Source organism: Molossus molossus, unplaced genomic scaffold, assembly GCF_014108415.1.
Source record: "Molossus molossus isolate mMolMol1 unplaced genomic scaffold, mMolMol1.p scaffold_m16_p_3, whole genome shotgun sequence".
In the NCBI taxonomy this organism is placed as follows: Eukaryota; Metazoa; Chordata; class Mammalia; order Chiroptera; family Molossidae; genus Molossus; species Molossus molossus.
In genome coordinates, this window is record NW_023425366.1 from 131,493,593 (window position 1) to 131,505,782 (window position 12,190).

At 53.1% G+C, this 12,190-nt stretch overlaps 1 protein-coding gene across 1 annotated transcript in view; it reads left to right on the forward strand.

Moving 5' to 3' along the window:
- Positions 1-11,631, forward strand: part of PDILT (protein disulfide isomerase like, testis expressed) — a 33,658-nt gene extending 22,027 nt beyond the window's left edge. The window contains exons 7-11 of the mRNA XM_036280892.1: positions 2,243-2,440; positions 5,408-5,528; positions 8,723-8,901; positions 10,413-10,502; positions 11,425-11,631. Of these exons, the coding sequence (XP_036136785.1) occupies positions 2,243-2,440; positions 5,408-5,528; positions 8,723-8,901; positions 10,413-10,502; positions 11,425-11,631 (795 nt within the window). The remainder of the gene's footprint in view (positions 1-2,242; positions 2,441-5,407; positions 5,529-8,722; positions 8,902-10,412; positions 10,503-11,424) is intronic.
- The last annotated feature ends 559 nt before the right edge of the window (positions 11,632-12,190 follow it).

Sequence of the window (12,190 nt, forward strand, 5' to 3'; positions counted from 1 at the left end):
TTTTTATGGCTGAGTAGTATTCCATTGTGTAGATGTACCACAGCTTTCTTATCCACTCATGCATGTACTGATGGACACTTGAACTGCTTCCAACTCTTGGTTATTGTAAATAATGCTGCAGTGAACATAGGGGTACATATATTCTTTCAAAATAGTGTCTTGGGATTCTATGGATAAATTCCCAGAAGTGGTATCTCTGGGTCAAACGGCAGTTCCATTTTAAATTTTTTGAGGTAACTCCATACTGCTTTCCACAGTGGCTGCACCAGTGTGCATTCCCACCAGCAGTGTACTTCATCTCTTTCATGTCTGATTTTATTTATTTATTTATTTATTTTAGTCTCTATGTCATTTATTTCCACTCTGATCTTTATTATTTTCTTCCTTTTACTAAGGGCTTTTCCTGTTGTTCTTTTCTCTAATTCTTTTAGGGTTAGATTGTTTCCTTGAGCTTTTTCGTGCTTCTTGAGTTAGGCCTATAATGCTATGAACTTCCCTCTGAGGACTGCTTTTGCTGTGCCGTAGATTTTGGGTTGTTGTGTATTTATTCTTGTTTGTTTCTAGGAAGTTTTTTGATTTCTTCCTCAATCTTCTTGGTAACCCATTCATTGTTTAATAAAATGCCTTTTAGCCTCTACATGCCTCTTCCTCTCTTGCCAAACATGTGCTCCTCCTTCTCTCATTTTTGGTAAGTCTACTATGATGGTCCTGCTGCTTTTCTGATGGACACACTCCTCTAAGAATGGATGACAGCTGTGTGGGTATTGGCCTGGCGGTGAGAGGGAGGCCAGACCAGTTCTGTCTGAGGTCAGGAGCAGCACAGTGTCTGGCAGGTAGCTAAGTTCCTAGGCTTTGCTCAGACTGGGGCTCAAATTTCCTTCTTCTTAGAGGTGGATTCTGTTAGATGAGTCTCTTAACCTCTCAGCCTCTGTCGCCCTATGTGTGAAATGGAGCTTTGTGGTGAGAATTAGAGGTGCTTTATATAAAGCAATGAGCAAATGTTCAATAAACAGTCCTTACTATTATTGTGGTCCTTATCGCCCTTAGAAACCAGTCTGTTTTCTCCAAGCTCTGTACCTATATTTCTGCAGTTACCACCACCTGGACTATGGAAGCTATTTACTTCACTTTTCACTTTATTTTTACAAGAAGCACAATAGTGGCATTTTTAAAAAGAAAATGACTGAAGTTTAAACAAAACAATGAAAAACTTTGTAACCTAAAATTAACACAGATTAGAGCCTCTAGGTCATAAAACTATTTAGTTGTTCATGCTTCATCTCACCTCACCATTTCCCAGGAATGATGCTCTAATCACAGCAACACTGCTTGTAAATATATTTCCTGGTTTATTCCATTTTAAACTGTAAGATTTTTGATGTATTAAATTGATCGCAATCTGATTGCTTTCCCTCTGGATTTATTAACTTGTTTACTCATTAAAATTTTTTTTTTCTTTATTGATTTTGGAGAGAGAAAGAAAGAAAGACAGAGAGAGACAGAGAGAAACATCGATGAGAGAGAATATTGATTGGCCACCTCCTGCATGCTCCCCACTGGGGATTTGGCCCATAATCTCGGCATGTGCCATGACAGGGAATCAAACCGGTGACCGCCTGGTACATGGGTTGATGCTCAACCACTGAGCCACACTGGTCAGGTGACTTGTTACTCATTTGTTGTCTGATTTTTTCACTAGAACATAAGCTCCATGCCTAGTAGGCGCTCAATAAATATTTGTTGAATAAATGAGTGAAATCATGAATTTCCTTGGTAGAAGAATAATTTAGAATAATAACAAGTTGACATGCATTGAGCATTTTTACCTCTCAGTCACTGACGTCAGCCTTTACGACATTGTCCTGTTTTGTTCTCCTAGCAACCATATAAGGTGAAAGCTATTATAATCACCACTTTACAGATAAAACTGGAGCAGAGAGGGGAAATTACTGTTCTGCCCAAGGAACTGGGTGAAAGCTCAGGACCCCTGACCTCCTATGGTGGGTAGAGATACTGGGCCGGTGGCTGGTGCCTGTCTGTGCACTAGGGTGCAGGGCTGCACCTGTCTGATGAGAGGGAGCCTTTATTAAATCTCAGGGGGGTTCCACAGACCCTGCTGCTGCAGTCCATTAGTGCCCTGCTAGTTTCTCTTCCTCTGTAAGGAATTTCATCCCAGCTTTAATTCCTTCCCTTCTTCATGGCCACCAATCCAGAGACACACAGGTGTTACTTGCTTTGACAGATCCTCTTCATCTTTGTGGATGCAGATGAACCCAAAAACAGACATATCTTCGAGTACTTCCAGATCACAGAGGCCAATGTCCCTTCTGTCCAAATTCTGAACTTAAGTTCAGATGCAAGGTACAAAATGCCTTTTGAGAACATAACCTTCCAGAACCTCAAGCACTTTGGCCGCAGATTCCTGAGTAGAAGTGCCAAGGTAAGTTTGTGGACCAGGCCTACCCAGAACTCCAAAGTCATTCCTTTGCCCGATTCTGTTGGGTTTGGTCATCTGAATGGGGATGAAGAATAAGGGTCCATCTCAAAAGGTTCAAGGTGGGGAACTATTCCCATATCCCCACTTCTCCTCTATGCAACTCTCGGTCTGCCCTGACCCTGGAACTCCACTATTAGTTCTTCATACCTAAAGGAAAGGCATTTCCTTTGCAGGAACTTTGAATAGAAATGGAGGCACTCCCTGGGCTAATGCCCTCTTGTCAGGGTGAAAGGTTTACTTGGCCTAAGGACAAACTCTTGCTTTGGGGATGGCGATGGGCTGGAATGTATTCAGAAATCAGGATTCAACCTCAAGGGCTTCAGGGACCTTTTATTTGGAGGGTTAGAAGGTCCTCTGTTTTGTTAAAAGGGAGGGGAGGAGGTGAAAGGGTGGCTGCCTCACCTGCTACGACCACGTCACCTGCTGTTTCTGCAGCACTTGCTACATCCTCAACCACCCTGCCAAATTAGGTGACCATCCTCTTCACTTCCTAACTGAGGACACTTTTGAGAGTATTGGAGGCATTCTTTAAAAGTATTCTAGAATGACAGGAATCAACTGTGACTCCTCAGGCAACCAGAATGTATGGTGACCTTTGCTCTGAGGGCTTCTGTCCATGACCTTCTGTCCATATCCCCACAGACACTACTTCCCCTGTGGTCTTCTCAAGTGGAAGCTGTTTTTCTCTTATGCACATGATCATGGGCCAAGTGGTGAGAATGATGTCCTCTATGCGACTTCTGCATCATTTCTCCTCCTCCTCCCTTCAGGAACCCCTCCCCCTATCCTTTGGATCCCATCTTGCCTTCGGACTTAATCAGCTCCTGCTCCCTGTTGCCATTGTTCTCGGATCACCTCCCCTTCACTCTCTGAGGACGTCAGCTCCTCGTTGCAGACCTGCCTTCCACCCCTGGTCTGCCGCCATTTCCAGGGATGTCACGATCCAACACCCTGTGTCCCCTCCCATGACTGTGTGTCTGGGCCACGGAAGCCGCCTGCTCTGTGGCAGCCCCTCCGAGAGCCTGGTTCGAGCGTCCCAGCCTCTTAGTCCCCTCTCCAGTACCCATATTGCTACAGTCCCTTATTTCTTTCACTGTTTCCAATCTCCTGATCCCATGTCACAATCTCTTTAGTGCCCTCCTCTGTGAACTTGGACTCCATGGTGCACTGCTCTGACAATGATTCTTTTAACTCTTTTATTCCCTCCACCTTCTACCTCTTCTACACGCTGAAGTATTTACAGGGCAAAACCACAACCTTGGCTGAAGGCACGTAATTTTGCTACTGCTTCCAGGCCAGTGCTGGGGAAAAGAACATCGCTGTGAGGCAGGCTGGCTTCGCGGAATCATACACCAGGCTTACCACGAGCTCTTAGCATCCTGCCATCTCACCACACGTCTCAGTGTGTTCATTCCCTGAGCCTCTGACCCTGTTCCTCCTCACACCCCCTCCCACTTCAGTCTCAACTGAGCACTCTACGCACATGGCTAAGGAGACGAGGTTTCAGGTCGGGGCCTCTCATCGCTCACCTTCACGTCTACAGACCTGCCTAGAGCTCTGCCCGTTCTCCCTCCCCTCGGTTACATCTCAGGAGGTGCCCGCCTCCTTGTCGAGGGCCAACAGGTCCTCTTGTGCCCTTGGCCTAGAGATGAACATTCTTCATAGGACCTGTGAGCTCTGCCTGACACAGCCCATTATTAATTCTCCATTATTTTCATCATTTCCCATCCCCAGTCCCCACATCATCTATGCTCTTTTGGGAAGAATCTCAAGGAGGCTGGAGTGTGGGTGAGGGAGGGCATGTGGGAGACGAGGCCGTGGAGCTGGGCAAAGGCCGGACAGCAAGGACTTGCAAGCCTGTTGAGGATCTGCTATCCTAGCAGCAGTGGGGAGCCGGGTGCGCATGGTGGGACCCGAGCCCTGCTGGTGGGGAGGGTTAGGAGGAGAGGAGAGGACACTGAAGGGCTACGACAGTGATGATGGCCAACTAGACCGGGAGAAGCAGTGCAGACAGAGAGACGGGTGTGGATTCAAGACTTACCCAGAAAGAAATGTTTGTAGAGAAAAAATCTGTTCTGAGATTGACACCACTTTCTTCAAAGAGAAGCAAGAGCTGGGTTTGTTCTTTCATTCATTCACTCACAAACTATTTATTGAGGTCCTGCTCTGTACCCAGCAGTGGGACTCAGTGAAGAAAGAAATGTCTCTTGTGCTGTTCTGTCCAGTGTGGTAGAGACACATGAGTCAAATAACCAAAAAGTAAATGTAAGCGGTAACACTGAATAAGTGACGCAAGGAACACGACCAAGTGGCATGAGAACGTGTGGCCGCTGAGACAGTCTTGGGGAAAGTCAGGGAACCTTCCCCTTGAAGTTGTCCCGAAGCATACGTCCGAGTTAACCAGCTGGAGGGGGGCTCTCCAGGCAGAACAGCAACGCGAAGGCCTGCGGTGGGAGGACGGGAAGACCAGTATGTGTGCAGCAGGCAGAGGAGGGTGGTTGTTGGGCGTGGAGAGGCTGCAGGAACCAAGTCAGATAACACAGGTCACGCCAATCATCCTGCTTTGAACTCTTGGTGTAATTGGCGACAGCTGATATTTTGTGGGGGGAACAGTCTCTCAAGATATTAAAGACATAAACCTAGCTCTCATCTAAAATTTCCAAGAATCTGTCTTTGAAATGCTAGACTCCATCCCAGTCTGGAGCCTGGCCGTCTCCTCGCCCTCTGACCCCGTTTGCCATGGACACTGCAGCTGACATCAAGCTCATGATGACCTCAGCAGCACACGCTCTCCCCCAAGGGTCTTGTCAGAACAAGAGCCAGTGTTCCGTTGTCCCAGTCGGGGAGGGGGGTGGTGGTGGCTGCCAGTCCTCTTCTGGAGACCGTCACACCTCTCAAATTGTTCCCTAGAAACACCAGTCCAGTGAAGAGGTCCCAAAATATTGGGACCAGGGGCCAGTTAAGCAGCTCGTTGGGAAGAACTTCCACCTCGTCGTCTTTGACAAGGAAAGGGACGTTTTTGTGATGTTCTGTAAGTATCTCCACAGGGGCCACGGGGGGCTCGGCACTCATGCTACGTTTCAAGTGCCGTTCCTCAGTTCCTGGGCACCAGACTCTCCAGTGGCGATCTAAGAGCATGCGGGATGGTCTGCGGACACCCAGAGTTTGGAGCAAGATGCTCGCAGCTAACATTGCCACTGTGCCCCCAGACTGAATTCCCGGGATGTGTGCCTACCGTCCGCATCCCGTACGTGGCTTCTGTGCATGCTGACCCCACAGCACGCCCCTGGAGGCCGCTGCTGCTCGTGCTCCCGCTTGGCAGATGGCTAAACAGAGACCCGGGAGGTGAAGACGTTTCCCAAAGCCAGACAGCTGGTCAGTGCTGGACGGGGGCTGGGGCCGAGGCCGCGGCAGCCTGACAGCCGTGCCGAGCTGGTCCTGCCTGCGGGCAGCGGGTCTGGCTCTGTGCGACGGGTCGCAGGGCCCACACTTAGCCTACCCGAGTTGGTGGGCCACTCATACATCACACACGTCAAGGACTTAGCAGAGTGTCTGGCACATTGTAGCACTCGACAGCTAAGTTATTACTGCTGCTCTATTCCTTTTGTTGTAATTATTTCCCATGCTCCTCTAAGGACTACTGCCATTTCCTGTTTCTGACTTTCAGGGGCACCCAGACACCTTCTCTCCCACCCTGACACAGAGAGGGGTAACAGTGCCGTTGCTTCATACAGTCTCTCATTTGCCGGACTTTCCATTTATCGAGCACTTAACAGTGAGCCAGGCCAGAGCTTTGCTGTTTACACACTTGTTGTCATTTCCTCCTCAAACAAGCCTGTTAGGAAGGTTCGCTGGGTCCCCCAGGGCACAGATCAGGGAGCCCAACCTCAGAGAGGGACGGTGCCTGGCCCCAGGTCACACCGTGAGTCGTGGCAGAACGTTCAAAGGAGCTCTGGAGCCGTCCCTCCCTGGAGGGTGAGGCAAAGCCGGATGGCCTTGAAAATCTCGTGCAAATGGACTCGCGTCCACAGGTGAGGAGTTTACGTCTGTGCGGCTGAATGCCCGCCGTCTGCTGCCTTCAGATGAGAGGCTGGCGGCCCTTCTGTGCTTCCTACACGCGGAGCTCTGAGCATGACCACCTGGCTCTGGTGAAGGGCCAAGCAGCCTCCTTTTCTTGGAAGCAGGGCTGCTAGATTGGCCCCTGGGCCTGTCGGCTTCTGCTCCTTCCGGCTCCAACCCGGAGCCCGGGGCCCAGGGGCCTGCAGGGCGCTGCTGAGAGCGGGTGGCCCTGTGGGCACTGGCTCGTACATGGAGGGGTGACATGCGAACGCAGAGCGTCCGGGCCACTGAGGACGGCTCACACAGAGGAGAGAACCTTCATGGAGGAGAGAAGGCAAGGTCCGATCACCCCTCCGCCTTGAAGCTGGTCCCCAAGTCCTCTGCAGAGGGCTGGACCAGACTCAGAGCTCAGTGACCTGTTTATGAGGAGTCCGGTGTACCCTCCTCAGGGTAGATGTACTGATCACGACTTTGGGTCGATTTTTGGGCAGTCAGCTCCAGCGGACTGGAAGGCGGTGTGCCAATGGTCACGCGTCACAGCAGCCGCCTGTGCACAGTGCTTCCTCTGCTTAGTCAGTGGGGGGCCTCAGGCTGGGAAGGCTCTGTGCTCACACACACACATACACACACAATTAACGGGGGACCTCGGGCTGGGAAGGCTCTGTGCTCACACACACACACACACTTAACGGGGGACCTCGGGCTAGGAAGGCTCTGTGCTCACACACACACACACAATTAACGGGGGACCTCGGGCTAGGAAGGCTCTGTGCTCACACACACACACACACTTAACAGGGGACCTCGGGCTGGGAAGGCTCTGTGCTCACACACACACACACACTTAACGGGGGACCTCGGGCTGGGAAGGCTCTGTGCTCACACACACACACACACTTAACAGGGGACCTCGGGCTGGGAAGGCTCTGTGCTCACACACACACACACACTTAACGGGGGACCTCGGGCTAGGAAGGCTCTGTGCTCACACACACACACACACTTAACGGGGGACCTCGGGCTAGGAAGGCTCTGTGCTCACACACACACACACATACACACACACACACATACACACACAACGGGGGACCTCGGGCTAGGAAGGCTCTGTGCTCACACACACACACACACATACACACACACACACACACACACAACGGGGAACCTCGGGCTAGGAAGGCTCTGTGCTCACACACACACACACACAATTAACGGGGACCTCGGGCTAGGAAGGCCCTGTGCTCACACACACGCACACACAATTAACGGGGACCTCGGGCTAGGAAGGCTCTGTGATCTCACACACACACACACACACACACACACAATTAACGGGGGACCTTGGGCTAGGAAGGCTCTGTGCTCACACACACACACACATACATACACACACACATACACACACAACGGGGGGACCTCGGGCTAGGAAGGCTCTGTGCTCACACACACGCACACACACAACAGGGGACCTTGGGCTAGGAAGGCTCTGTGCACACACACACACACACATACATACACACACACATACACACACAACGGGGGGACCTCGGGCTAGGAAGGCTCTGTGCTCACACACACACACACATACATACACACACACATACACACACAACGGGGGGACCTCGGGCTAGGAAGGCTCTGTGCTCTCACACATACACACGTACATACACACACACATACACACACAACGGGGGGACCTCGGGCTAGGAAGGCTCTGTGCTCTCACACACACACACGTACATACACACACACATACACACACAACGGGGGGACCTCGGGCTAGGAAGGCTCTGTGCTCACACACACGCACACACACAACAGGGGACCTTGGGCTAGGAAGGCTCTGTGCACACACACACACACACACACTTTCGGGGAGAGCAGGAATCCCACTGGAATGCACAGCTCGTTGAAAGGAAACCGAGAACAGAGATCTCCCACCGTGGCGAACGCGCGGGTGTCGGGTGGAAGGGACAAGCTGACATTTCTCTAAGGGTTTTAACTGCGGTCAGGCGGTATGCCTGAGATCTAAGATGACCGTGCACCCTGTTGAAGGAAAGAGGGTGCCCGTTTCTGAGCCGCAGAACCATGGTTAGAACCCAGAGCCTGTGTCCGGGGGCTCTTCCGAGTCTTGGGTGTGAGGCTGAGCCGGGCCCTCTTCTGCAGATGCACCGTGGAGTGCAGTGTGCCGGGCGCTGTTCCCCGTGCTGGAGGAGCTGGGCCTCAGGTACCAGAACCACTCCACGCTCACCATCGCCAAGATCGACATCACAGCAAACGACGTCCCGCTGACGGACCAGGGCCGCTACCCCTTCTTCAGGCTCTTCCCCACCAACTCGCAGCCGGTGAGGGGCTCCTGGGCCCTGGGCACAGAGGGTCTGGTCCTGTTATTGTCCTGAATGCACTTCCCCTCGTTCCAGTCGCGCCTTCTCCCAAACAGCCTCCTGCTCAGTGTGGGCCGGTCATGCTCTCCTGTTCCATTTAGAGTGTCTTCCACTTGCCCCACAACAGTCCCGGACTCACTGTCGTTGGGTCAGCTAAGTTGTCTGCTCACTCCTGACCCAGTCCCTGTGGCCCGGATGTGGGTGTCAGGCCCGGTTTCATGTTCCCTCTGGTGTCCAGACGACGTGGGAGGAATTGCCACGTGGCAACTGTGGGCAGGGCTCCGGAGGAAGGAAGAACACGCGACAGGAAACAGTCGATGTCTTTGACGGTCAGCGAATGTCATCAGTGTCCACGGAACACACTCTGCATGTGCTTGGCCTAGTGGAACGGGGTTGTTCACAGAATGACAAGCCAGGGTTCTGGCTCCCCAGAAGAGTGTGACTGAGTGTGGGGGCAGTCAGGACCTGGGTTGGAGAGGACAGGTCCTGGAGGGCAGACTGGGTGGAAGCCTCTTGCGAACACGGGGTTTCAGAGAACTGTCAGGACCTGAACCAGATCAGGAGAGGGATGGGAACTAGAGGTGGGGCACAGGAAGGAGGTGGTCACAGCCCCACAAAGGACGCACCCTGCTCCTGGGCGGAAGGGGCCTGTGGGCAGCCTGAAAGGGAGGCTGGATCCGAGGGCTGACCTGTCCCAGATCTGCCTTTACCGGACGAGCGGCTTGGACAGCCAGTGGGCAGGGAGCAGCTTCCCAATCTTCTTGGAGACTGGAGGAGACAAGGGAAGTTCTGATGGCTGCGCAAGAAACGTACCAGATGCTCTGTAAAATAACAACTGTTCTTCTTGTAATAATGACGATACCAAATACATACAGTGCTCACTCTGAGTCCAGCACTGTTCTAAATGGTCTTTTTAAATTTTTTTCTTCATTGATTTTAGAGAGAGAGTAAGGGAGAAGGAGAGAGATAGAAACATCGATGAGAGAGAACATTGATTGGCCGCCTCCTGCAGGTCCCCCCCTGGGGATCGGGCCCACAACCTGGGCATGTGCCCTGACTGGGAATCGAACCAGTGACCTCTCGGTGCCTGGGTAAATGCTCAATTACTGAACCACACGGGCCGGGCTTCGATGCCTTTAATACAGTAACTCATTAAATCCTTCTAACAACACTCTCAGATAGGTACCATTATGATCTTCATATCATAGGCGAGGACACTGGGGCAGAGAGGTCAGGCAACCAGACCACACTGCTGCGTGATGCAGCAAGGGCGTCAGCTCTGACTGTGGCCGCGGCCCATGCTCCGAGAGGTCTTTATCTTAAAGCCATGGCAATGGAGGCCCAGGGAGGCGAGGAGCCCACCCATCGCGCTCAGGTGGTCAGGACTGGGAGCCTGGATCTGTCTAGGTAGCGACCTCTGGGTATTGTGCAGGAAGAGGTGCTGTTCTGACTGCGTTTTGTGTCCTTCCTAGGCAGTGCCGTATAAGGGAGAGCACACCGTGAGGGGCTTTTCTGATTTCCTGGAGAGTCAGATCCAGACCAGGCTGCAGGATGCAGCTGAGGTAGGGCGGAGCAGCGGTGCCTCGGAACAAAGAACTCACGGCTGGGAACGTGTGTGCCCAGGGTCCCACACTCGTGCTCTCTCCGGAGATAGTTGAGGATAAACAGCCATCGGGTTTTGATGACTTGACTTCAAGGGTACTTGCTACAACAGAACAGAGTGGCAGACGTTGGGAACACGGGAAGGGCAAAGGCTCCAAGGTCTCCCCTAGCTCCTGAGGTTGCTTCCCTGCGTCTACTGTTCCTGACCAGGTGACCAGAGTCTTGGTGAAACCCTGCTCTCTGGGCAGTGGGGTGACAACACCCGTTCTGTCCTCCTCCATCCATGCCTCAGTGAGGCCATGTCCTGACTGCGCTGTCTCAGTCAGGACCCCTTCCGGCGCGGCGTCAGAAACACTCCTCTCTGGCTTAAACAGCACTGGGCATGTGTCCCACACAACTGGCAGAACATCAGACCTCGCTCGGCCCAGAAGTTCACACTGGTTCTGTGTCCCCTCCTCTGTGTCCTTGATGTTGACTCCATTCTGAAGCAGTCAGTTCCAGGAGGGCCCAAGACTGCCCGTGGCCCTGCCCGTGTCCTCCCAGCTCAGACAGCTCCTGCTCTGCAGCAGTCCTGACAAATGCCCTGGACAGGACCTCATAGCGAGGCCTGGGTCACTAGCCTAGTCCCGGGGCTACTCACAGGGCAGCCACACCTGTGGACTTAGGAGGGCAGTTCCCCAAGGATCCTCTTACCGGAGGGGCCAAACCACCCTTGGGCACTTCCCCACCCAATCAAATGGACCATTGTAGCCACTGGGATTGTCCAGGTGACTCTCTTTGGATGATTCCAGGGAAAGAGGGCTTGGCAATGACCATCACAATGACACACATTTATTGTCTCTTTATTTCTGCATCCTCCCCTCCCGCTCCCCCCTTGGACAGCTATCGTCTGTTGAGCCAAGTGAAGAGGTCGGAGAGGAGGCATTGGCGAAGCAGGAGTTACCTGAACAGAAGTCGCCTGAGCTGGGGAATGTGACCAGGCTGGAAGAGCCCGGGCAGGAGGCAGCTGCTGAGGAGGAGGGGGAGGGGGCCAAGCCAAAGGGACCCCCAGGGAGGAGGAAGAGGCCGGGAGTGAAGGTGGAGCTGTAGCTGCTGCAGCTCCGGGAGGGAAGGCGCCGTTTCCAGGCCCTGGCGTCGTCTGAGGGACCTGCTCCGACAAAGTTATGTTTCGCTGTGGGGGTGGTGGAGGCCGGAGAATACAGGCCTCTGCGTGTCTTCTGCTGTTGCACTCACCGCCTGTCTTTCCTGGCTGGGCTTGTGGGAAGGGCTGCCGGCCTGGAGTCGGAGGGCTGAGGGAGGTCACAGCCCTGGGCGGCCGCCGCCGGGGCAGGCGGACATCAGCTGGTTCTCAGCTTCGCGGGAGCGGGTTGCATGGTCCCCCTTCGCAGGCGAGGGAACGGGAACGCAGAGGCTAAGCAACCGGCCAGGACCACACAGCCAGACAGCCCCCGAGACAGGGTCCCAGGGACCTCAGCCCACAGCTGCGGGTCCAGAGTTCCGCCCACTCTTTCCAGAGAGGTGAATTGATGGCTCACGCTGCATTTCTGCAGAGAGAGCCCAGCCCAAACTGGTCCTCTCTCTCCCACATTTCAGGAAGCGACCCCACCTCTGCGGCATCAATCCCTTCCTTCTCCTGCGGGGGTAAAAG